The following is a 27862-nucleotide window of genomic DNA, read 5'->3' on the forward strand; positions in this document are numbered from 1 at the left end:
AAATCCACACAAGAATATTTTCATTCAAAGGAATCCATTATTCACTGATACAATCCATTAAGTAAGGTGAGGCCAAGAGTGTGAGAAAACCAGATCTTTAGCTAAAAACACTAAGAATTCCTGGAGAGAATTTATTTTGCCACTAATAGAACAATGTGCAACACGATTTTCTACAGGTTCCATTTCCAACTGAAAAGCTATGAGGAGAGAATTTTCCTCAGACTTTGTGTTTACAGAATAGTATAGATATAATTCAACAGATTTGTTTCTTTTTAAAGGTAATCAGTGGGTAAGACAACTCTAATTTCAATCAAGCTGGCTGCCAAAGAAGCAGGCACATTCTGAGAGAGCAGTGATGTCCCAAATTTAGCCAAATGCCAGTGTTACACACTACGTTAGTGGTATTAGCAGCATTAGGGAGTTTCCTTTTAGTTTAATTGGATAAAAATGGAACAAAGATGAATATGCTAATTTGAATAGAAAAGGCAAAATAATAATTTGAGGAATGAAAAAGGGTAAAGACTGAAGTCATATTAGAGAAAATGTGAATAGAAACAGGCCGGGCGCGGTGGCTCACGCCCGTAATCCTAGCACTCTGGGAGGCCGAGGTGGGCGGATCGTTTGAGCTCAGGAGTTCGAGACCAGCCTGAGCAAGAGCGAGACCCCATCTCTACTAAAAATAGAAAGAAATTATATGGACAGCTAAAAAACATATATAGAAAAAATTAGCCGGGCATGGTGGTGCATGCCTGTAGTCCCCGCTACTCGGGAGGCTGAAGACAGGAGGATCCCTTGAGCTCAGGAGTTTGAGGTTGCTGTGAGCTAGGCTGACGCCACGGCACTCACTCTAGCCTGGGCAACAGAGTGAGACTCTGTCTCAAAAAAAAAAAAAAAAAAAAGAAACAATATAAGGACTCCCAAGAGAATGATTATAGTAACCTTATTGAATAGTTCATATTTCTATCAATTAGAGGTCTCTAGATGCAAGCAAAAGAAACTGGTTTACTTGAGCAAAAGGGACACTACTTAGAAGGCTCTTAAAAGCCCACAGAACTATACTTGAAAGCAGGCAGGGTGAATCTCTGGCAGCTAGAAGGCAGGGATTCCAGAGAGACCCATAGCAGGTTCAATCAGAACGTGGCCACTAAGATAAAGTGGTATTTCAACAGCCTTGTCTCTATGCTCAAGGTCTCAGGGGAAGAAACAACTGATAGGAATACCTTGGGTCAGGTGCCCCAGATTATTCTAGACTATAAGTAGGTCTTCTGGGAAAGAACTAATTCCTCCTGAGGAAACTGAGGTGCTGCTATGAAGGGGAAATGGATGCTAGGTTAAACAAACAAGAAAATCCACCATATTATTTAAGCAAAATTCACCATTTATATTCATTCCACAATCTGCTAGAAATTAAGAGACTTAATGTACTTAGCAATCAAATAAAATGTATGGACCTTGTTTGAATCTCGAGTAAAACAAACCAACTATAAAAAGTTATTGGACGATGAGGGAAATTTGAACATAGAATAGGTAATAGATGATATTAAGAAATTATTGTTCATTCTGTTAGATATGGTCATGGCACAGAAGCTAATTCTTTTAAAAAATCTTTATCTGTTAAAGATGTATATTCAAGTATCTATAAGTAAAATAGCAGAATGTCTGAGATCTACATTAAATGACTCTTGGGGGTAGTGGGGGAAGAGAAATGAAACAAGACTGGCAAAACATTCATAATTGTTGAAGCTGGTTGACAGATACATGGAGTTCATTATATTATTCTGTTTTTATATAAGCTTGATTTTTTCCATAATAAAATGCTAAAAAATAAATTATTATGCAAGTTCATTTAACAAATTTGAGCAACTATTATGGGCCAGGCTCCATACTAAATTTTAACAGAAATAATTGTTAAGCAGACCTGAGTGATGTTAAAATAAGAATGTTGCAGGAATGGGATAAGGAAGCAAAACATGGCAAAGATGTAGTTTCCTTCAAGCTACTAATCCTATTTGACAAAAAGAATAACATAGCAGATGTTCATATGTACATATATGTGACACATGTATGCACCCACACATGCCTATATAAGAACTCTTCACATGTTTCATTCAAAAAACAAATAGTAAGTGTCTATGAACTATCTGCAGACACTGTGCTAGGCATCATAGCAGGGATAACAAAGGTTATGTTATTTTTCTAGGCAAGAGGTTTACATACCAACTGTAGGGAAAGGACCGAAATACGTGAGACACTTAGATAATAACAAAAGAAGTATATGTGGGTTTTGCACTGTTGCAGGCAACTTCTAAGATAGATCCCAGTGATCACTTCTGAGATTAGGTTACAAAAAGACTGTCTTCCCTCTTGGTCACTCTCTCTTGATCAACCTGAGGGAAGCCTGATGAGCTTCTCTTCAGAGACGTCCACGTGGCAGGAGGTGAGGGAGGGCTCTAGCCAACAGCCAGCAAAGAACTGGGCCCTCAGTCCAATGGCCTGTGAGGGTCTAAATCCTGCTAACAACAGCACTGAGTGAGCTTGGAAGTGGATCTCCCCCTCACCCCCACCCTTGAGATAACTGCAGCTCCAGCCAACACCTCGACTGCTGCCTTACGAGATCCTGAGCAAGAGCACCCAGCCAGGTATGCCTGGGACCCTGACCCACAAAAACTGTGAGATAACAAATGTCTGTTGTTTTGGGGTAATTTGTTATGCAGCAATACATAACTAACACATTCATCATCCTAATTACAACGGTGAAGCACAGCATATGAAGCATAGTATAGGAAAGTTTACTTGTTTGATAAACAAAACAGGTTGGAATGATGGTAGCATCTATTAACAAGCTGTCTTTAAGTAAGAAATTTTTAAATTGCTATATAAGGAAACACAAATTTTAATGCAGAGATATTTTCCATAATTAAAGCAATGAGGAACACACTGAATTCTATCCTTACAAGGACAGGATGAGTTCTCAAAGGGAACAACATATCCTACCAAAGGGATTTTCTTTTCCATTGCTAATAAACTGAGATTAAAACATATATTCAAAAATTATTGGGGGGGCATAACTAATTTACAGAGCCGTATAAAGCATCTGATACAAATGCATGTCAATTTTAAAATTTGTTTTTCAAAGTAGTTTTAGCCATTAACCAATCAAATTTATTAAGACCCTCCTGTAGACCAATGGAATGCTGTTATAAATATATTATGACCTCCAGGAGTCCATGAGAGATAAAAAGAACAGATACTTTCAACAGAAACAGGAAAGTGTTTACAGTGGAAGCAAAACATGTAAGTTAGGCTATCAAATGTTAAATGATATCAGTCATCAGACAGTCCATATCAACAAGGGGATATTAGCTCAGTAACAACTGAACACTTAAGCACTAAGAAAGTGCTTGGTAAAAAGCAAAAATTAAGACGACATCCTATCAATATTTTATGGTAATATTTTTCAAAATAGCAACTATTTTTCCTTATCATAAAAATCATAAATATTATAGAAAGCAAAACTAGCATTCCTATATTAAGTTGTGTTGATAGAGGATTTAAGAATTCATGGGTAACCTTTGTAGTACACCATGGAAGGGAACTGTCAGCTGCTCATAATAATGTCAACACTATTTTCATTTGTGACGGGTAAAAAAAATTCAATTACCTTAGCATAGCAAAACAGACCATACTCTGACCTCTGCCAAACTTTCCAGCCTGTCTTTCACCATTCTCTCAACAAAACCATATGCTATAACCAATTACTTGTTGCCTGTTATCCACTATTACTCTACATCTCTATATCTTTATGCACTTGTTACACCTTCCAAGAACAGAATACCTCTCTTTTTTCATGTGACTCCTAACTGCTGCTGAAAACTGCACTTTACTATCACCTTCTCTGGGAAGCTGCCCATGATAATCACTCTAGCCTCTACCACTCTAGTCTGAATTAGGCATTGCACTTCTGTGTTCTTCTGTATTTACCTCTGTAAATCTCACAGTACACTGAAGTTCCCTGATATCCATAAGCATCCGTACAATCCAATCCTAAAAGTTTGGCCATTCACGGGTAAGACTGCCTCCCCTGCCTCAAATTTGGGACACAGATATTTGCAATTGTATCTAGGTGTTACTATGAAACATGCATGCCATAAGATTGGTATACAGGAGGAAGCATGCTAGTGAGGGTCGCAACTGAGAACCCCAAAATAGCTTAACAACAAGACTTCCTTTCCCCTGTTGCGTCAGTGTTTCTGCACCCACCTCCTCACCCCCAACCTCAGATCGCTACTAAATAGCTAAGACCCTAGGGTCTCCGCCTTGAGGGCACGACAGACAGAGGGAAGGTGGCGGCGCCGGCTTGACATCCTCGCGCTACAGAGACCTCCGCTTCCAGTTCTCCTGGGCCTTACCTGGGATCCGGTACCTGTCTGCAACTCAACTGCCGCGGTTTTCCAGAGGCCGTGCCTCCGAGCGAGGCTAACCCTACCCGCGAGAAACAGCCGGTAGGAAACTGCTCCGCCGCAGGACACACAGGGAGCCGCCATGTTGTCAGAGGGAAACCCCGGCCAGGAGGGGTGAAGGGGCGGGGCCTGGAGACTGCGCAGGCGCTAATGGGAGCCGGGTTCCCGAGGCTGTCGGGAGAAAAAGGCTTCCCCGGCTTTAAGATCAGGGGGGCGTGTCCTGCGGCCAGGGGAGGCTCGTCGCTGATTGGGTGCGTGGAGCCCGCGGGGCGTGTCAGACTCTACCCGCTGGCCAGTGTCGACCCCCGAGTGGGCGGAGTAGTTAATCATTGAGCTTAGTCTCTCTGTCTTCCCGTCTCGGATTCAGTTCTCCAAGTCTCTTTGGTACTCACTTCCATGTGGCTCTTTAAGCAGCCCTTCCTTCCCATGCCCATTGCTGCACCTCCAGCGGGCTGTCCCTGAACCTTGGCTGGGCAGCTGGCCGCACCTCTCTCCCTCCGGTTCTCTAGCACCGTCCGCTGCGGCGTGTCCTCTCTCATGCGCGAATGGACTCCAAGCCTTGGTTCTTACCAGCCTGCTTCTTAGCATGGGTTTTCCCCTCCTCTCTAACTTCCCACGTTCTTCTGGATCCAGGTCAAGACCCTCCTCTAGCAGCTGCCAAACCACTCTCGGTTCCCAAGCCCTCACTCTTGCATTTTCTTAACCGTATAATGCACAGGCTACACGTACTGGAGAGGAAAAACACTGCATTACTCACGTGTTTGCGGTGATTCTGGAGTAAACAAACCTACTGCACTGCTAGTCATATGAAAGTCTAGCACATACAATTATGTATGGTACATAATACTTGATAATAAACAACTATGTTACTGGTTTATGTATTTACATACTATACTTGTATCATTATTTTATTTTATTTATTTATTTTTTTTTTTGAGACAGAGCCTCTCTTTGTTGCCCAGGCTAGAGTGAGTGCTGTGGCGTCAGCCTAGCTCACAGCAACCTCAGACTCCTTGGCTTAAGCGATCCTCCTGCCTCAGCCTCCCAAGTAGCTGGGACTACAGGCATGTGCCACCATGCCCGGCTAATTTTTTCTATATATATTTTTAGTTGTCCAGCTAGTTTCTTTCTATTTTTAGTAGAGACAGGGTCTTGCTCTTGCTCAGGCTGGTCTCGAACTCCTGACCTCGAGCGATGCACCCACCTCGGCCTCCCAGAGTGCTAGGATTACAGGCGTGAGCCACCGCGCCCGGCCTAATTATTTTAGAATGTGCCCCTACTTATAAAAAAAAGAAGTTAACTGTAAAACAGCCTCAGGCTGGTCCTTCAGGAAGTATTCCAGAAGGCACTGTTAACTATAGGAGATGACAGCTCTATGCATGTTATTCCCCGCCCCCCAAGACCTTCCAATGGGATAAGATGTAGGAGTGGAAAACAGTGATAGTGATGATAGCGGCTCTTTGTAGGCCTAGGCATAATTATATGTTTGCATCTTAGTTTTTAACAAAAAAGTTTAAAAAGTGAAAAATCAAAATGAAAAAATTTAAAAATAGAAAAAGCTTAGAGAGCAAAGATATAAAGAAAGAAAATATTTTTGTACAGTTGCACAATGTGTTTGTGTTTTAAACTAAGTGTTATTACCAAAGAGTCAAAAAGTTAAAAAAAATTAAAAAGTTAATCAAGTAAAAAAGTTACAGTATGCTAAGGTTAATTTATTATTAAAGAAAGAAATTGTTTTTTTAAATTTAGTGTAGACCGAGTGTACCGTATTTTTTAAGTCTATAGTAGTACACAGTAAAGTCCTAGGCCTTCACATTCACTCTCAGCGCTCACTCACTGATTCACCCAGAGCAACTTCCAGTCCTGCAAGCTCCATTCATGGTAAGTGCCCTGTGAGGTGTACCTTTCTTTTTTATCTCTTATGTCATACTTTTACTGTACCTTTTCCTTGTTAAGGTACATAAATGCCATTGCGTTACAATTGCCTACAGTATTCAGTACAGTAACATGCTGCACAGGTTTGTAGCCTAGGATCAATCGGCCATACCATATAACCTAGGTGTATAGTAGGTTGCACCAACTAGGTTTTTGTAAGTACACTCTATAATGTGTACTAACACATTACTTCTCAGCCTTTTGGCTAAAATCAAGTGTATGATGGGTACTTACACAAACATCACACAATGACAAAATCACACAAGGACACGTTTCTCAGAATATATCCCCATTGTTAAGCCATGTATGACTCTATAGTAATGAAAATGTAGTACATTTTCTGCCTCTAGGGGCAACACTTGTTTTACTGCACTAAATTTCCTGGGTAGCTTCTGAGTTTGGGAACAAATACTCTGCTATAGGTTGACATTGGCTACATAATTTGGAGACAGAATGAAAAATTGGAATGTGCTGATAAACATTTAAAATATGAAAAAAATATCTTTAGTTTCCCAAATGGCTAAAGCTTAGATTCCTTTCATTTTTTTTCTCATTTATTGAGAACCTGTTAAGTGGCAGGCATAAGGCATCCTAGGTCAAAAGTCTAATACTGTGGGGTCATGTCTAATGTGAGGGTTTGGTTCTAAAGTCAGCTTGTAAGGTATATATCAGGAGAGTCAAAATGTTGGACTAACGTGAAGTTTGTTGAGATATGGGGTAGCAGGCACTGTTAGATGCTGCTCAGAGAAGTTTAAATTGGTATAACCCTCATGAAATCAACCAGCTAATCAATGACCTACTAAACGTAATAAAAGCACATCCACAATCTATCAATTACATTCGTAGGTATATACCCTGCAGAAGGTCTTGCACAGTGCACTAAGAGACATTTCTGAGAATGTTCCTAGCAACATTTTTTTTGGTAACAACAAAAATAACCTGTTTACGGATTGGAGGATGGATGGATGGGTGAGAGAGTACCATGCAGCAGTGGCAATGGATGCACGTCAGCTACACATATGAACATGGATGAGTTTTGCCAGGTGGAGCAAAGAATGGGAAGTCACAGATGCACACACACAGTAGGATTCCATTTACATAAAGTTCAATAATAGGCAAAACTGAGCAAGATATTGTTTAAGAGTTTATCCCTGTGTAGTAAAACCATAAAGAAAAGCAAGAGAATGATAAACACAAAATTCAGGATAGTAAATACTCCTGGGAGGAGGAAGAGAGATGCCAAGAACAGGGTACAGGGCACCAATGCCCTGACAATGTTCTTTATTTCTAGATGACTGGTGGATCCATAGGTGTGCATTTTGTTATTGTTCTTGAAATACTACAAATATGTCATATGTACACCAAACAGGAAGAGTTGATTTTCACCTTCCATCTCACTCTGACTCACACTGAATAGTGTGACAGGCTGTGGCAAGAGTATAAACTGGGATGATTATTATTTTTTTTCCTGTGTTCCTTATACCTCGTTTCCTTATTTCTGTCTCCTTTATCACTTTCTCTCTCTGTCTCCCCGCTCCAGTGTGCATAGCTTAAATTCTGAATGATGTAGGCCCCAGAAAATTGATCCCCTGCCTCCACCTTTAAAGGATTCCTAGAAAGCATCGCTGGAACTGCAGAACTTGGTGAATCAATATGAAAATCTTTAGCCTAGGAAAAACACAAAGGTTAAATGGTCCCACAGATAACAGATCTCCAGTGAACATTGGATCAGAGATGACCAAACACTGGGTGGTTCATGAAAAGTGGATTAACTGTGGATCAAGCAATCAGGGTTCTCACCCAAGCCCTGCCACAGACTCACTCTTTGACACTTGGTGGTTCGTGTAGCTTATGGAAGCCTACATTTCTAGTCATCATAACCAGGAAGTAGATTAAACCAGGGTAAGAGCATCACCATTACCTGGTTGAATTGTGTCCCACAAAAAGATACTACAGTCCTAACTCCCCGTACCTTCTATGTGACCTTACTTGGAAATAGGGTCTTTACAGAGGTAACCATGTTAAATTGAGGTCACTAGGATGGGCCCTAATCCAATATGACACTAGCCCTTATAAAAACAGGAAATTTGGACACGGAGTCAGGCACATGGAGAGGGAAAACAACGTGAAGACACAGGCAGAAGGAGGCCATCTGCAAGCCAAGGGTTGCCCACGGCTGCCAGAAGCTACGAAAGAGGCCTGGAACAGATTCTCTCCCACAGGCCTCAGAAGAAACAAACTCTGCTGACACCTTGATCTTAGAGGCAGGACTTACTTCCTGCCTCTAAAAATGTGAGACAATAAATCCTTGTTGTTTAAACCATCTGGTTTATGGTACTTTGTTACAGCAATCTCAGGAACATGTCTGGTGTATGGGGATTTAAGTATTCATTATTTTTTTGGATACCTCTCCCTTCAAAAGGAAGAGCCACTGAGTGTGAGGTAGATCGAATGACCTTCTCTGAAGAATAGAATAAAGTGGAAGTTTTGGTGTGCAAAGTTGGGTACTAGTCACAGAAGCTACTTTGACTTCCTGCTTTCTCTCTTTCTCTCCTGAAGGGCCCATTCCAGGAGGACAGGAATGTCACGCCCCGAGACAACCCTATGAGAGGCCTGCCTAGTGAGGCACTGAGCCTTCTGCCAACAGCCATGTGAATGAGCCAAGCCTCCGTATGACTGCAGCCCCTGTCAACATCCTGACTGCCACCTCAGGAGGGACCCTGAGCCAGAACCACTGATTTCAGGCTCTCAGACCACAGAAACTGTGAGATGATCAATATTATTTTAGACTTCACCACTGTATAGTTCATCCGTGTGACAAAAAAACCACTTGTACCCCCTAAATTTATTGAAATAAAAAAATAGGCGGCCCCTTGGGCCCGCCCCTGCCGGGCGAACAACGTGGAAGTTGCAGACCAGGCTTGCAAGGAAGGTGCCTGGGAGCTGCAGCCGGAGGCCAAGGCCAGCGGAGGTCAGATTTCATTACATTTATCCACTGGCAATAAGTTTTTCCATCTTGTTCATCTGGCAAATTCCTGTATGTCTTTTATTATTATTGTTATTGAGATTAAAAAAACATAAAATTTACCATTTTATCCATTTTTAAGTATGCAATTCAGCAACATTAAATATATTCACATTGTTGTGCAACCATCACCACCATCCACCTCCAGAACTTTTTCATCCTCCCAAACTGAAACTCTATACCCATTAAACTAACTCCCCATCCCTCTTCCCCCAGCTCCTGGCAACAACCATCCTGTCTCTATGAGTTTGACTATTGTAGGTACTTCATATAAGTGGAATCATGCAGAATTTATCCTTTTGTATCTGGCCTATTTCACTTAGTGTCATGTTTTCAAGGTTCATTCATGTTGTAGCATGTGTCTGAATTTTCTTCCTTTTAAAGGTGGAAGAGTATTTTATTGTATGGCTATACCACATTTGTTTATCTTACATTGATAGGCACTTGGGTTGTTTTTACCTTTTGGGCATTGTGAATAATGCTGCTATGAACACGAGTGTACAAATATCTGTTCAAGTCCTGCTCTCAATTCTTTTGAGTATATACCTAGAAATGGAATTGCGGGATTCTTGTATTTAACATGGCCAGATTTTTAACTTAATCTATACAGGCAGGTGCCCAAAAAAGATAGCGTGAGTAGTATTTGTGTCTATAACTTGAAAAGTCTCTAATTATCTAGACCACTCCCAGCTAAATAAACAGTATATATGGGGTAAGAAAGCAAGTAATGTAAATTTCACTGAAATTTTAAAATATTTATGAGGTAATTTTAGTGCAAAATTGCTATATATCGAGCTTCTATAGCAGTTTGAAAAGGAAATCTGTTTCAGCCTACAAGTAAATCTATTCTCCCAAGATGCATATATTTTACTATATTAATTGAATTTTAATAAATAACAAATAGAATAAATATCTTCTTTGATTTTTTCCCCTGAGTTCAGTGTGGATCAAATCTATCTACATATGCAACTCTTTACCTATGAGCTGTCAATTATGGTTGCTATAAAAGAGACAACACTTGGGGAGCTGTCAGTCAATGCTGTTGTGATGCTTCAAGCATCATTTCTCCAGGCTTCATTATCAAAAATAAAACAAATTTACATGGAACATAAAGGTGGATTCATCACACCATTTGCCGTGCATTGAAAATGTCTTCAAACAAACACAAGTTCAGGGACAAAGTGCTTAGGGCTGGTGTTTCCTTGGCCATGTTTGTAATTATGCTGCACATATTTTGTCATTAAAAAAAAAGTGCAAGCCAGGCACGGTTGTGCACCTATAGTCCCAGCTACTTAGGAGGCTGAGATAGGAGGATCAGAGTCCAGCCTGGGCAACATAGCAATAGCCCATCTCAAAAAACAGCAGCAGCAGCAAAAGTGCAGGTAGACAATGAAAGTAGTATTGTGATAGAATAGTAGAATTCTGATTGGTTCCCTGATTTGAAATAACAGCGTGTAGAGAATGGTCGGTGGCATCATGGGTATTTCTTTCAACCATGGATTTGGACTCAATACAGGACTCCGCTGTGATTAACCCTGAGTGGAGGTAAAGAAGATCTAGCAAAAGAGAATCAAATGACCATGCTAGTAGACTGGATTTATTCAGGATACCAGCACTTTCTGAATGAAAAACATGACTGTGAAGAAGCTATATAATTGAAATCAATAAAATCACGAAGGACATGGTGAAAATAGATATAGACTTAATCAAATTCCAAAGAACTAAAACCAAAGTGAAACTCCTTCAGGCATAAAAGAGACTATTTTAGGACAAATAGAGGAAGTACCACTTTACACAGTAGGAAGGCAACTGAAAAAGTGCATTGCTCCTAACACATTGATGCAGCTGAAAGTGTAAATAAGTAGAAGATTGTGATCCAGGCCCGAAAAGTAAGAAACGTTCTGAACTGTTATTTTCATTCTTAATCTATTGAAGAAGCAAAGGTAAGGGCAACATATCTCTTGTGTCTCTAGCAGAGAGTGTGGATTGGGATGGATCATGGGATACAATTTGAAGAAGTGTAAAGAGAATAACATAAATTGTACATATATATGCACATAAATACACACATTATATATAACAGAAATTTTGAAGCACATTATATGGCATTAATTGAGCACATGCTAAGCACCCTAAAAGTTTTATATCATCTGGTCACGAGACCATCCCTATAAGGAAGGTACTGTTAGGATCCTCTCATTAGACTGTAAGGAAGCTGAGACATGGAGATGTTCAATAACTTACACAAGATCCATGAGGAGCAAGGGATGGAGCTGGGCCATGTGACAGTGAAGTGCACACACCAAACACTCCACTCCCGAACACCTGGTCCTGGATCCTCATTCTGGCCCATATAGATGCCATCTGCTTACTGTGACCATTCTCTGCAGGGACCCAGTTTACTTGTCCTCTTTCAGCTCCAGTTAACTCTGAAGTCTCTCTGTTATCACCCATCCCATCTCCTGCATAAGGACATCAGATTCTATTTGTCTACGTTGCTTTTCAGAGGTCAAAAACTGACTGCCCTTTGGATATGTTTGAGTATTTTTTTTTTCCTGCCTGCTCAGTGTTTTGGGTGTGTGTGTGGAAGTTAAATGTGGATGCTTTTGGTTGATCGCACATTGCCCCTTCACCCCATCCCCACTGCCCTTGGCGCCCTACTTCAGCCTGTTCCCATGTTCATGTGACATCCTTGCTGTCTACAGCCCCTGCCACGAGTGCTACACATATGCACTTGACAAATGCTTCCTGATACAAATATGAGCCTCAGAACGGTTCAGCTTTTACCTGCACAAAGACAGCTAGGAATGTTGGGCCCCTAGAACCTAAAGGATTCTTCTAAGAAGGGCAACCAGAGAGCTAGATATTTCATGATTTGGAGACATGGATAATCCTGCCCAACATCCCTGCTGACTTTGCTGCCCAGTTGGAAAGTGGAATTTTGGTACTTTAGGAATTAAAGTCAGAATTTAATCTACACACAAATGATTTTATCTTTGTCAACAAATATTTATTGATATTTGCTTTGCAAGGCTTTGTTGACAGGAACCATCTAAGTATTAAAATGATACCTACTTTCCAGAGGCTTATAAGCTTACAGGGGGAAAGAAGATAATATACATGAATGTGATAATTCTAAGAAGACCACGATGGAGTCTTGAAAGAATTGCAAAGTAATTTAGGAATTCAAGAGAGAAAACATTACTTCCCAGCAAATGGATCAAGATAGTTTTATTTCCTAAATGTTTTATAGAGTTGCAAATCAAAAATAAAGAAACCATCTAATTCATTTCCTTACTGTCATACAGAACCAGTTCTAAACTCTCTCTGAAAGCAATTAACCTACCCCATTTTATAATACCTACAAAGCAGAATTTTCTATCTCAATTTATCAAATCATGTGATTAAAATTATTCTTCAATATCTTTAAAAGATTCATAAGCACCTTTCCTATTTCCACTGAAGAAACATTTCTGGCCCATTTTCCAAGTGTTTTCCAAAATCTGGTATCATATCTGATATTTGAAATTGTGTCCAATTTCCATGAGGATATCATAGCCTGGTATGTGATTAAATTATCTCATCTCTTTATGAATAGAATTTGCTGTGATTAAATTGTAAACACCTGCATGATGCTATTTTGGCTTTAGACTCAAAGGAACATTTTATCCTGGGAAATATAGATTTCCTGAAATAAGCATATGAGTTTTCTGACCAAGCTATTAGTGTTTCATTCTTAATGACCTTTGAAACTTAGAAATATCTATGCTGATATGGTAAATCTATGTTTTCCTGTCATCTAAATTGTATGTCCAGTGCCATTTAGATATAGATTGCTGACCTCAGGACATGCACCTGTCAAATATTCATATTGTTTATAACTTCTTATCCAATCAGGACAAAGTGTTTCTTTAAGTTGTCAAAATCAGGAGTTCAATTTAGAAATTCAGCAAGCTCATGAAGTTTATAGCAGGGAAGATAAAACTGATAGTACAAATTAGCATGACTTCTAGATTTTTAAAAATAAATATACATTTGGCTTATTGTTGAAAAGAGAGAACGTGAGAAAAACAATGGAATTTTAGCTTTCATTGTCTTTTGTTTTTCATGAGTATTGTACTCACATAAATAACAATCAGTATTGGAGACGTACACCTTCCTAGCAGCAGGGAGAGATTCCTGCCAAATATCAGGCACAAGCATTGAGTTAATAACATTGTATCAGTTTGTACTCATGTTCAGGCAACAGAAATAACTATAGTTGGTTTCAGTGGAAAGGGATTTATACTGGGTATTAACTAACTTACAAAATCATTGCAAGGGAAGGTGGGTCAAACTGTAGCTGAACTTTGCGAACACCTCCAGCTCCTAAAACAACACTGCTTCTGCTGTTAACTGCTCCAGCTCTGCTCTGCTTCATGCTCTCTGTCCTTCTATTCCCACTTAATTCAGTTAGAAATTCAAGTCTCATGTGAGTGTCTTCAATCAGTAGAAACTGAATCATATCTAGAATTCCAGCTTGCAACTTTTCATCATTAGCAGTATAGGAGAGAGGGGATTTTTTAAAATATTTTGCTTGCTGCTCTGTTCCTCACAGTTTTCCAAGCAGTATCCAGTGTCTAGAACCTGGAACATAAATGTTTATTAAAGGAAAGGAATTGGAATGGATGTTGAGCAAACAAGTCCACGTTTTGCACAACCACGTAATTGGAATATTGCGATGTGGGCTTAAGCATCTACTAGATGGTTAGATGAGAGGAATTTGAGGTTCTTTTCAAACCCTTTGAGGGCAAGATCCATGTCTGTCTTGTTTATATTGTATCCCCAGCTCAAGACTATGCCTGGCGCATACTAGGCAATCAATAAATACCTGTTGGTTGCATGAGTGTCTACATAACACATAAGTTGTCTTTTTCTCCTATCTCCACAATTTTTCAGTGGTGAAGATTTATATACTGATTATTCTCCAATTTTTTCATGTCATGTAGATAGTACCTTTTATAATTTTGTCATTTAGTTTCTTTCTCCTAAATTGAGAACGTGTACAAATTGGGAATTTGTGAGTATGTTTGTGTGCACCTTCCATCTACACTGGCAGCTAATGATTTTGATGCTTAGTCAACTCAGGGTAGAACTGCTTGCTACAGTGACTGTATGGGGTCTAATGCAGCAGTCTCCAACCCCCAGGCTGTGGACGGGTACCAGTTCATGGCCTGTTAGGAACCTGGCTGCACAGCAGGAGGGAGCTGAGCAGCAGGTGAGTGAGCAAAGCTTCTTCTATATTTACAGCCACTTCCCATCACTCGCATCACCCCCTGGGCTCCACCTCCTGTGAGATCAGCAGCTGCATTAGACTCTGCATTATGGTGAGTTGTATAATTATTTCATTATATGTTACAATGTAATAATAATAGAAATAAAACACACAATAAATGTAATATGCTTGAATCATCCTGAAACCATTCTCCCCCCCAGTCCCCCAGTCCGTGGAAGAATTGTCTTTGAGGAAACCAGTTCCTGGTGCCTAAAAGGTTGGGGACTGCTGGTCTAATGAGTTCATCTCTATTTTTATTGCACAGAAAAGTATCATTGAAGAGTTTTACTCCCACAGAAGATGCCTTCTTTAACCTTAGAAAATAGCACCTTAGTTCTTGAAGCAAGGCAAATGCAACATGATTAATCAGGTTATAATGGTCATAACAACAGTTTTGCAAATAGCATGTCCTTGGTGTGGCTTTGTTTCTGTGATGTGGAGTGAAAGATAACAAGCAGAACTGCCGGTTGTTTGGCAGATGCCTCCCTCCCTTACTAGGGTATTTTTCTGCTTATATTTTATTCCCTATAAAGAACAACTGATTTTTCCTTTCCTAAAAATTTCATTGGTGTTTCATTTTCCCTTCAGATATTTGTCGAAACTTCCATTTTATTTTGTATACAGACCCAGCATCTGTGTATTTCTATAAATGAATTATTGTAATGGTTATTTAATTGAAGTACCCAAAGTTCAGCACCTTTAGGAATTAATTAAAGTGAATGTTTTGCACATTATACACAACTCCATGTTTTATTTTACAAATTTCCACTTTGTAAGATTTTTTTCCCAAAATTAGATTTATAACTATACTTAGAACTAAATTCATACCTCATATTATTCAATAATTTATGTTTTTCAAAACATTTTTACACATTTTATTTTGAGTCTCACAACAACCTAATTAGATTTTAAGTATACCAGAAACTATATTAAGTTTGGATACACTGGCTTGCATGTTTTAAGTGCTAAAAACTTGTTAACAATGAAAAAGTGTTATTTTAACCATAAAATTTACCACTTTAACCATTTTTAAGTGCACAGTTGAGAAAAAAATTCTCCTATTAATACCATTAAAATTAAATACTTCCAAGGAAAAATAAAATGTTATCTAGCTGGATTGTTCATGAAAACAGAATTACCCCTTACATTTCTTAGGCATTCTCAATTTCTTCACATGTGCACAGAGAGAGAGAGAGAAAGAATCTAAAATACCCAATACCCTAAATGGTATGCAAAAATCCTTTAATACTTTTTGAAAAAATTTCATCACTACAAATGCTAATTTGCCTAAGTATTGGCATCCAGATTTCATGAAATGCTCTTTTGGCCAAGTGGTTTGAGTTTATTCTCCAAATTCAGAATAGGAGTGAGTAAATGAAGATTTAGAAAAACAATTGTATGAGATGTCCTTTCTGCCATTTTCCTTGATTGACTTATTATTCTCTCTCTCAGCTTGATAGTGATGTCTCTTTGCTTTTTTCCTTTTTTAAAAATTGTGGTAAAACATACATAACATAAAATTTACCATCTTAATCATTTTTAAGTGATATTTAGTGCCTTCATATTGTCATGCAACCATCATCACACTCCATCTCTGAAACTCTTTTTGTCTTGCAAAACTGAAACTCTGAGCCCATTGAATAATAACTCTCCATTCCCTTCTCCCCTCAACCCCTGACAACCATCATTCTACTTTCCATCTCTTTAAATTTGACTATTCAAGGAACCTCATGTAAGTGGAATCATACAGTATTAGTCTTTTTGTGACTGCATTATTTTGCTTAGCATTATGGCCTCAATGTTCATCTATGTTGTCACATGTGTCAGAACTTCTTGCTTTTTAGGGCTGAATAATATTCCATTGTATGTATATACCATTTTGCCTATCAGTTCATCCACTGAGGGATACTTAGGTTGCTTCCACATTTTATCTATTGGGAATAATGCTGCTACATGGTTACTATTTGCATTGAAAATCTTTTTTCCAAGGTTTCACTTTCAATCTATTTGAGTCTCTAGATCTAAAGTGAGTCTCTTGTAGACAGCATGTCATTGGATCATTTCATTTTTATCCATCTGCCAATCTCTGTCTTTTGATAGGAGAGTTTAATCCATTGACATTCAAAGTAATTACTGGTAAGGAAGGACTTCTGTCATTTTACTCTTTGTTTTCTATATGCCTTATAGCTTTTTTGGTCCCTCATTGCCCACATTGCTGCCTTTTTTGTGTTTAGTTTTTTGGCTTTGTGTTTGTTTTTGTAGTGAAATATCTTAATTTTCTTCTCATTTCCTGTTGTGTATGTTCTATAGATATATTCCTTGTGGTTACCATGGGGATTACATTTAACATCCTAAAGTTATAACACTAATTTGAATTTATAACAGGTTAACTTCAATAAAAATAAAACACTTCTCCTTTAACAGCTCATTCTCCACCCTTTTCAGTTATTGATGTCACAAATTACATCTTTATACATTACAAATATACATTATGTGTCTAATAACATAAACTAATAATTGTGTTTTATGCATTAGTCTCTTAAATTATGCAGAAAACAAAGTGTGGAGATACAAATGAAAGTTATAATAACACTAACTTTTATACTAATAATTGTTTTTTAAAAATGTATTAGCCTCGACTTCTTTGGTACCACTCGGTGGGACACGTGAAGCTCGCCCGGGTCTCTCTCTTGGGACTCGTTACCCTCACCCGGGAGCGCTCCAATAAAGCCTCTTTACTTATCCCTTTCAAAAACAAACAAACAAACAAACAAAAAAATGTATTAGCCTCTCACATTATGTAAAAAACAAAAAGTGGAGTTACAAACTGGTGTTAGAACAGTAGTAGGTTTTATAATTGCTGATGTACTTACCTTAACTGAGATCTTATATTTCTTCATATGGCTTTGAGTTACTGTCTAGTGTCCTTTATTTCAACCTGCAGTATTTTTTTTAGCAGTTCTTGCAGGGCAGGACTAGTGATTATAAACTCCCTCAGCTTTTGTTTATCTGTAAATATCTTAATTTCTCCCTCACTCTTAAAGAACAATTTTGCTAGATATGGGATTCTGTTGACAGTCTTTCTTTCAACACTTTGAATATATCAGCCCACTGCCTTCTGGCCTCTATAGTTTCTGGTGAGAAATCTGATTATATTATTGAGGATACTTATATGTGACAAATTGCTTCTCTTCTTGTTGTTTTTAAGATTCTCTTTATCTTTGGCTTTCCCCAGCTTGATTATAATCTGTCTTGGTGTGGGTGTCTTTGTGTTCATCCTATTTGGAGTTTTTTGAGCTTCTTGGATGTTTACCTTCATGTTTGTAATCAAATTTGGAAGTGTTTGGCCACTATTGCTGTGAATATTCTCTCTGTGCCATTCTCTTTGCCTTCTCCTTTTGGACTCCTGAAGTGCATATGTTGGTCTGCTTGATGTTGTCCCATATGTCCCGTAAGCTCTGTTTACTTTTCTTCTATCTTTTTTCTTTCTGTTGCCCACGCTCAATACTTTCAATTGTCTTATCTTCAAGTTCACTGATTCTTTCTTCTTCCTACTCAAATCTGCCTATAAATCCTTCTAGTGAATTTTTCATTTCAGTTATTGTACTGAAAAGAATTTCTTTTGGTTCTTTGTAGGTTTTCTACATCTTTATTGTTATTTTCATTTTGTTCATACATCATTTTCTTGGCTTTCTCCACATCTTCCTTCACTTCTTTGAGCACCTTTAAAACAGTTGTTTAAAGTCTTTGTCTAGTAGTTCCACTACCTGGTTTTTCTCAGGGACCATTTCTGTTGTTGTTATTGTTTCTTTTGAATTGCCCATACTTTCCTTGTATGTCTTGTGATTTTTCGCTGGAAACTGGACATTTGAATCAGTAACTGTGGAAATTAGATTTTCCCCCTTCCCCAAGGTTTGCTGATTTTTTATTTTCTTTTTCTTTTTTGATTGTTATAGTCTGTCTCTGTGCCAGGGATAAGCCTTAGGTGTGAACTTAAGGTCTTTTCAGGTTTTCTTCTGAGCCTGTGCCTTTCCCCGGGCATGCACACACAGTCACTTTCTAATTTCTCCTGTATATGTGGTTACTTTTGAAGGCCCTAGTCTTTAATGGCTGGCTCCCAAAAGGGGGAAAACAGAAAAATGGAGGTGGGGGATAAAGCAAAAGAAAGGAAGGAAGGAAGGAAAAAAGAATGAATCAATCTTTTAAATCCCCCAGAAGTCACTTCAACCAGAAGGAGGAGGGCTTGACACAGTGCAGGGAGGGGTGCGACAATGGCTGCTTGCCTCTGTGTCTGCATCTCCAACACCAGAAGCAGCAATCAGTGATCAGATACAGATCTCCAATATCTGGAGGACAAGGTCCTTATTGTGCACCCTGGCACTTGTAAGTTGTATACACAGCTGTCTGCCATGGTGCTGGGGTTTGGTAGTAGGTGGCTGCTACCATGTTAAGGACAGAACTTGACCAAAAATTAACAGCAACTTACCTTCCAAGCCTTCCCTTGGATGTTACAAACCTTTAATAGACTCCAGCGTTCCAGAATAATTACATCAGACAGATGCTGCTAGTGCAGTTGTCTAGGTAGGGAGATGGATCTCTGGTGCTTCTGACGCTTCCGTCTTCCCTGAATCCTCCTTTTATTTTTATAAAATAAAGGCTAATGTTCTTATTATTTCCTTAAATAGTCCTCTTTGTTTTGTATTTTACAAACTATAAAATGTTCTCCATGTTAATTTCTGTGAAACTCTTAAGAGCTTGTCCCTGAACCAGCTAAACAACTTTTAAATAAATACCAACTCATATATTAATGGGGAAAAAAGACTGATATTTTTTCCAAAAGCAAGACATTTTTCCATTAATACATTATTGTATTGAGGAGCAGAATGTTTTGTTTTATAGATTACAAACAAAAACCATTTTAAGAAAGGAACTACATCTTTTTGCAGGTGTCATCAATATTGAGATCACGCTCTATGCCAAAGGTTCTTAACATTGGCTACATGTTGAAAAGACACATCTCTGGCCCCAGGCTCAGAAATTCTGATCAAATGGTCTGGGGTGTAATCTGGGCTTTGGAATTTCTGGATGTTTCCCAGGTGATTCTTATGGGCATAGGAATCTCTATGTCTTCTGTGTTTTTCTCTTAAGACAGAGCTCATGATTTTTGCATGAGCATTTATCTTTTACAATTCCAGGCATATTGTCACATGCCCTACATATCTGTGTATGGACACCATTGGGACTCAGCCAGGTTCAGCTGGATCTCTTTTATTCCTATGCACCCCTCCTGTGGCCTCTCCATGCTTGTGCTTTTAACTGTCCACACCTGTGTCTTTTTTGGAGGCCTGCCCAAGGTCTACTGGAGCCACTTTGTGCACAGGCACAGAAAGTAGGAAGTGCCTGGGAGTTTACATCCCCGTAGGCCTGCACTTAGGCAATGGCCTGTGGGGATGCAATAATGACTTATTAGCAGTGGTGCAGCCAATAAAAGCCCAGCTGTCTTGCTCCCAGTTGAGATAAACTGAGGTAAAACTTGTAGTCAGATCAGGCCAAATCATTTCTCCAGGGAGCTCTGCCTGAGCTCACACCCTTGCTTGGCTTTGTCCCCTTCCTTGTCCTGCTTTCCTCTCTCCCTTATTGGTTTCTCCTGGGAGTGGTTCCTGAATACATCACTTGCATGCATATCCTTGTCTCAGGATCTGCTTCTGGGAACCCAAACTAGGCCATGGCTCCGTGGTGGTCCCATGGAGCAACTAACCCTAGAAGTAGGTTAGTTAAGGGAGGAAAGAGAACAAACAAATAATGAGGAGTGAAATATTAATTGGGAACAAATAAACTTATTCAGTAATGATTAAAGAAGTCTCAAAGTCAACAAGAAGAACTTTCTGTTTTTAATCTTCACTTGAAAGTTAAAATATTATTTTGTGTATTTTGAAAAATTGCCCAGGGATATCACAAAATGACTCTTGGTATTTCCATCTATTAGGGAATAGCACTAACAGCAAAATGTTTTCGTATATTCGATCATTAGAAACAGCATCAAATTTGCAGGGATGAGTATATGTGTTCTGCCAGCATAACTTTACTAGGAAGACTTTTCCAAACTTACACACCCTAATTATCTCCTTGGGCTAATGGCATGTGACAAGTTATGACTGTCCATGCGGGAACATGGTTACATGAAAAGTCAGAGCAGATGAGGTTTTCTTTTATTCTTGCAAGGAAAACACTGGGTTACTTTTAAGTAGGTCATGGTGCTTCAAGAAAAATTTGGGGACCACTTGCAGATAAAAAGACATAGTGGATTCAATCTCATTTCTGATCCAAGAGGATCCAGAAAGCACTGCTCCTAACAGGTGCTCATTTTTCCACTTAAGGCTGCAACCTTAGCCAAGAAGTAAATAAAAGTAACCTAAGCCTTCTTTTAGGAAGTAGCCTCTCTAATGCAGAATTGAGGCCAATACCAGCATCAAGGCAGTTCTTTTCTGAAAACACTGATTTGGAGGCTGAATAAAAGCCTTCATTTTCCAGAACTGTCATTCTGATGCCTTTCTTGACAATTAGATTTACTAAAGAATTTTATAGAGAAAAGAGAGAGAGAGAGAAATTAAGCAAAATGTCCAGATGTCATCTGTTAAAAATGTTTTATTGAGACAATGAACAAATAACATCAACAAGTACTAAAATTTTAATTAAAATATGATTTACAATGTTGCTATATACCACTAGAAGCATTCTTATTGATGGGAAATAAGATTGCTCTGCTTGTATCCTTAGGACACTCAAACACCCCATTTGACTTTGTGGGTCTCCTATCCAAGTCTTATAATATCTTTTCCATGCCCATGAGCATGAAAATTCTCTTCAACACTTTAAAACACAACGGCAGTATCAATCGTTCCCTTTCATTGCTGGCTACATCACTAAAGAGATGTATATTATGTTCACTTGCCTTCTGCTCAGAAAAATCTAACTATTGCATTTCTGTCAATTTGTTGATTGAAGAGCTTCCCCCTCAGAATGTTGACAGCTGTTCCAGACATTTATAAAATAACTTGGATAACAGCTGCAAACGGATTGGCTAAAGAAGATTTGGAACCATGTAATTAGCATTCATCAAATGCACACATTTCCATTGAAAAACCTCTTCAACCCAAAAGTTGACTATCAGGAAGCCGATGATTCTTGCTAAGTCTCCAAACAGGACTTGCTAATGCTTAAATCTTCGTTAGCTGATTTTAAATGGAGCATATTAATATAGTTACTATAAGTTAATGTTAAATGCTGTCTATAACTAATACTGCTTTAATTTTTGTCCTTTATCCATCTAGACATCATCAGGTAAAAACTTAAAATGAATACATGCATCACACATAAAAATAAATATTATAGCTCATTGTAGTGGGGGATGCTCTTTTAATGTCTTTGAACAGATGTAATTCCGCAGATACAAAGTGGAAATAAACCTAGTCACCTAATTAATTACATTTATGTACATAAAAGTATTCTTGGCAGAAAACAAAAACGTATATGTATTTTAGTCACCACTATGTTAAGAAGTGCATTACAATCCTGAAAGTAAACACCCAAATATTAGTGGTGGTTGTTTGGTATGGCATGAAATGGGAGATGTTCCCTTCTTCCTGTATATTGTAAATATTTTATTTGAACATGTAATTCTTATATAATGGAAAAAAATAAACATTATATTAAAATGTTTTGAGTACCTAAAGGAAGCTACAAGTGTAACTTCAGAGCCAAGGGGACCACTGGTCTTACTTAACTATCTTGAAAGAACTTTTAGTTTAAAAGGAACTTCCCCAGTGACTAGGTTCCTACAGATATATAAATAGATGCTACAATGTTCATTGCATAAAGATTTCAGTGTTTATAATAGGACTAGTGTCCTACAAAGAATGAGGGCACTCAAACATAGGCTCACATTAAAAGATAAACTATTATGTTTGACTAGTGTATGACTGAAAATCTGAATATCCACAGAGCAACACCTAGGAGACCTAGAGGAAGGGACGGATACTGCTTCTGAACTCCACCTCATAAGCTCTTCCAAATCTATGCATTTGTTCAGATGGCCCAGTCTACCAGGAATTCATTCCCTTCTTTACCATTCTATTTAAATCTTTCAGGGCTTTTTTTTTTTTTTTAGCATTATCATATTTATTTTAGTCTTATTTTGTCCCTTACTTATACAAACATGTACATACCCATATTTTTTAATTGGCACAATAATTGTATATATTCATGGGGCACATGATGTTTTTGATGCATATAATGTATAATGATCAAATCAGGTTAATTAGCAGATCTATCATCTCAAACATTTACCATTTCTTTGCGTTGGGAATGTTTAACTCATCCTCCTTATATCTATTTGACACTATATAGTATATTCTTGTAAACTATAGTCATCTTACAGTGGTAAAGAACACTAGAACTTATTCCTCCTATTTAGCTGTAATTTTGTATCCTTTAATCAAGGCTTGTTTTGCATGCTGCTTCTGCCCGAAAATCTTCCCTAATTCTCGGATGAGGTGTGCCTTCTTGAATCTACCTCCTTTCTTGGAATTTCCCTAACACACTGCTTTGGCTCTGGTGTCTTCCTCTTGTCTTGTAGACCATGAGTAGCTCTCACAGAGTCCCTGTCCTCCAGGGCATGACGTTTTCACAAGCAGAATTAGTTGTCTTTGTCTCCCACCAAAATGAGCTATAATCTTTTTTTTGTGTATGATGCATGTATTTATTTAAATTTTTACTTGATATTAGTAACTAATACTTATTTTATAGCTTTATATACCTCATATAGTTGGCACACATATTTAAAATGTACAATTTGATAAATTTGAACATATATATACACCTGTGAAGCCCTCACCACGATCATGATAATGAACATATCCATCATACCCCTTGGCAGCCCCTCCAACCAGCCCTGGCTCTAGGCAACCGCTGAGCTGCCTTCTATCACTGTGGATTAGTTTGCATTTTCCAGAATTTTATATAAATGAAATTATGCAGTATGTACTCTGGTGATGGCAAGGAGGTGATCTGGTTGCTTTAATGCAGGTAATTATTTCAAAATAAATCCATATACTTTTGTATCAATAGTTCATTTGTTTTTATTACTGAGTAGTATTACTTGGCATGGGTTAACCATATTTGGTTTATTCATTCACTAGTTAATGGGCACTTGGGTTGTTTCCAGTTTAGGGTTATTATAAATAAAGCTCCTATGGACATTTGTGTGCAAGTTCTTGTGCAGACATGTGCTTTCGTTAGTCCTAATTAGATAAATACCTAAGAGTGGAATGACTGGGTCATGTGTAGATGTATGTTTAACTTTTTATGAAACCATCAAACTGTTTTCCAAAGTAGCTGTGACATTTTATTAAATATATTCCTACCAGCAGTGTGCAAGAGTTGCTCTGGATCCTTGCCAGCACTTGGTACAGTCAACCTTTTCACTTTAGCTATTCTAGTGGGCATGTAGGGGTGTCTTGTCGTTTTAATTCACAATTCCCTAATAACTAATGATGTTGAGCATCCTTTTATGTATTTACTTGCCATCTATATATCTTACCTGGCTATCTGTTCAAATCTTTTTCCCATTTCAAAAATTGGTTTTTCTTCTTATTTTTGAGTTGTAAGAGTTCTTTATATATTCTACATTCAGGTTCTCTGTAGGATATGTGTTTTTCAAATAATTTCTTCTAGTATGGGGCTTGCCTTTTAATTTTATTAACATTGTCTTTTGAAGAGCAGAAGTTTTATATTTTGGTGAATCCCAATTGTTTTGATTTTTCTTTCCTATAGTTAATACTTTTTGTATTATATTTAAGAACTATAGCCAGGCATGATAGCATGCCTGTAGTCTCAGCTACTCAGGAGGCTGAGGCAAGAGGATCATGTGAGCCCAGGAGTTCAAGGCTGCAGTGAGCTATGACTGTACCCTTGCACTCCAGGCTGGGCAACATAGTAAGACCCTGTCTCTTTAAAAAAAAAAAAAAGAAGAAGAAGGAAGAAAGAAAAAGAAAAAAGAACTCTTTACTGAATCCAAGGTTACTATGGTTCTGTCTTGTATTTTATTCTGGATTTTTTTTAGTTTTTGCTCTTATATTTAGATATATGATCCATCTCAAGTTAATTTTTTATATAATGTAAATGCAAAGTAAAAGTTAAGGTTACTTTTTGCATATAGTTATCTAATTTTTCTAGCAACCATTTGGTAAAAAGATTATCCTTTTCCTGATGAACTGATTTGACACTGTTCTTGAAAACAGATTTGCCATACATGTGTAAGTCTATTTCTAGAATCTATTCCATTGATCTGTTTCTCTAATTTTATACCAATAATACCACACTGTCTTGATTATTGTAACTTTATTATAAAGCTTACAGATAGTTTTAGTCTCTCGTTGTAGCTATTCTTTTTCAACATCATTTTAGTTATTCTAGGTCTCATGTATTTCCACATAAAGTTTAAAATAAGCTTTTCAATTTCTATAAAAAAGCTAGTTGAATTTTGACTGGGATTTCATTGAGTCTATAGATCAATTGAAGACTATTTTAACAATATTAACTCTTACCTATGAACAGAATATATTTTTCCATTTATTTAGGTTTTCTTTAATTTCTCTCAGCAATGCTTTGTAGTCTTTGTTTTGTTTTTGTTTTTGTTTTTGAGACAGGGTCCCACTATGTCACCCAGGCTGAAGTGCAGTGGGGCAATCATAGCTCACTGTAGCCTCAAACTCCTGGACTCACTCCATCCTGCCTGGATGCCCAAAGCTCTGGGATTATAGGTGTGAGCCATTGTGCCCAGCCTATACTTTTAAGTATAGAGGACTTGGAAATATTTTGTCAAGTTATTCCCAAGTGTTTTATGATTTTTATGCTATTGTAAATGGTGTTTATTTTTTAAATTTCAATTAATGATTGTTTATTGCTATTATGTAGAAATACAACTGATTTTTGTTTCTTGATCTTGTGTGCCGCAATCTTGCTAAACTTACTAACTCTAGAAGCTATTTTGTAGATTCCATAGGTTTAGCCACATAGATGATCATGCCATCTTAGAATAAAAACAGTTTTAATTTTTCCTTTAAAATATGGATGTCTTTTATTTCTTTTTCTTCATTTATTACATTGGTTAGGACCTCCAGTATGGTATTGAATAGGAGTTGATAGTGAATAGTCTTGTCTTGCTTACGATATTAGGGCGAAAGCATTTGATCTTTTACAATGTTAGCTGTAGACTTTTCAAAGATGTGTTCTATCAGGTTGAAGAAGTTTCCTTCCATTTTTAGTTTGCCATTTATCAGGAATGAGTGTTAGATTCTTTCAAATGCTTTTCCTGAAGCTATGGAGATGTCAATATAGTTTTCCTTTTTAGTTGGATAGTATGATGAATTACATTGGTTGATTTTTAGATGTTTAATCAACCCTGCTTTCCTGGAGTAAAGTCTATTTGTTGGGGCGGGGGGGTGGGGCTGGGGAAAGGAGAGAGAGAGAGCACTGTATTCAGTATTCTAAAACATTACAAAGACATTTTGAATCTATGATTATGGGGGATATATTGGTCTTTAGTTTTTTTTGTAATGTCTTTGGTTTTGAGATACGGGTAATTCTGGCGTAATAGAATGAGTTCAGAAGTATTGCTTCCTCTTCAGTTTTCTGGAAGGATTTGTTTTACTTTGTCTTATTTTGTTCTTAAATATTTTGGAATTTTCACTACTAAACCCCTGTGGGCCTGGAATTTTAACTACAAATATAATTTCTTTAATAGATAAAGGGACATGCAGGCTACCAATTTATTCTAGAGTGAGTTTTTTGAGCCTATGTCTTTCAAACGTCAGTCTATTTTATGTAAGTTGTTAAATTTATTGGCTTAAAGTTCTCCATATTATTTTCTACCTTTAGAGTCTGTGGTAATTATCACCTCTCTCCTTCCTGATACTGGTTTTGTGTCTTCTCTTTTTTGGCCTGATCAATCTGGCTAGAGGTTTATCAATTTTATTGATTTTCTGAAAGAACTAGTTTTGGTCTCTGGGTTATATATTGGTTACACCTTGTATAAAATATTGTGGTATCTAGTTGCATGTCAACCGATGAATCCATTTCTGAAGTTAGGGGGTTAAGGAAGTTAGGAGACTTTCTTTCCTCTAAAATGTGCTAGCAAGGTCTTGCATCTCTGTTTCTGATAGTATCCCTCTCATGTTGTGTGCCCTCTTTTGAAGAACTTGGGACAAATTCCTTTTGAGCTGGGTCTAAGAGAAATATGAGTGGCATTACACAGAAAAAAGGTTAGCTCACACAAGATCTCCCTCACTTCTGACACTAATTGCAAGACTGGAGGAGTGCTCCAAATCATCCACAGGTTCAATAATTTGCTAGAAAGATTCACAGAACTCACTAACAGCTATTATACTCATGGTTACTGTTTATTACAGGGAAAGGGTACCGTAAGGTTTTTTGGATGGCTGGTGCCAGACAAAGAAAGATGAGCAGAGTTGAAAGGGATAAGTAAAGAGGCTTTATTGGGGCTCTCCTGAGTGAGGGTAACAGGTCCCAGAGTGGGGCCCAGTTGAGGTTCTCAGGTCCCGGGGGAGAGGGGCCTGAGAAGTCCCGCCGCCCAGAAGTCTTGTGTGGGCTTATATATGTTTTAGAGCTGGGGGCTGGGGGTCTTTCAGTTCCATTACAGTTTTAGGGTGGGTATTGAGAACTAGGAGGGGCTGGTGGTATGTATGGATTCCAGGAACTGAGACCCTTAGCAGGGTAATCCATCCAGGTGTGGCTATTCTTTAACTTAGCTGTGCCTTGCAGGCATTGTTTTTGGCAGGTCTCATGGGCTGCTTCTTTTTTTCATTAGGGAGGGGAGGGGTGCCTGCCACCAGCCTTACAGATGCAGATAAAACTCAACCAGGGAAGAAGCACACAGAGAAGAGTCCAGAAGGGTATGAAACACAGAACTTCTCTTGTTCTGTCTCTGTGTGGTCAGGATGTATTTATTCTCCACCGCTGACATATGACAATATGCACAGAGGTTTGCCAACTAGGGACACTTACCTGAGCTTCAGTGTCCAGAGTTCTTATTAGATCTACGCCACATAG

General features: G+C 38.2%; 1 protein-coding gene across 1 annotated transcript in view; it reads right to left on the minus strand.

The window, feature by feature from the left end:
* MRPS9 (mitochondrial ribosomal protein S9) overlaps positions 1 to 4544 on the minus strand; it is a 55797-nt gene extending 51253 nt beyond the window's left edge. Inside the window, exon 1 of the mRNA XM_069494480.1 lies at positions 4410 to 4544. Coding sequence (XP_069350581.1) covers positions 4410 to 4544 — 135 coding nt within the window. The remainder of the gene's footprint in view (positions 1 to 4409) is intronic.
* Between the last annotated feature and the right edge of the window lie 23318 nt (positions 4545 to 27862).

This window comes from Eulemur rufifrons, chromosome 19 (assembly GCF_041146395.1).
Source record: "Eulemur rufifrons isolate Redbay chromosome 19, OSU_ERuf_1, whole genome shotgun sequence".
In the NCBI taxonomy this organism is placed as follows: domain Eukaryota; kingdom Metazoa; phylum Chordata; class Mammalia; order Primates; family Lemuridae; genus Eulemur; species Eulemur rufifrons.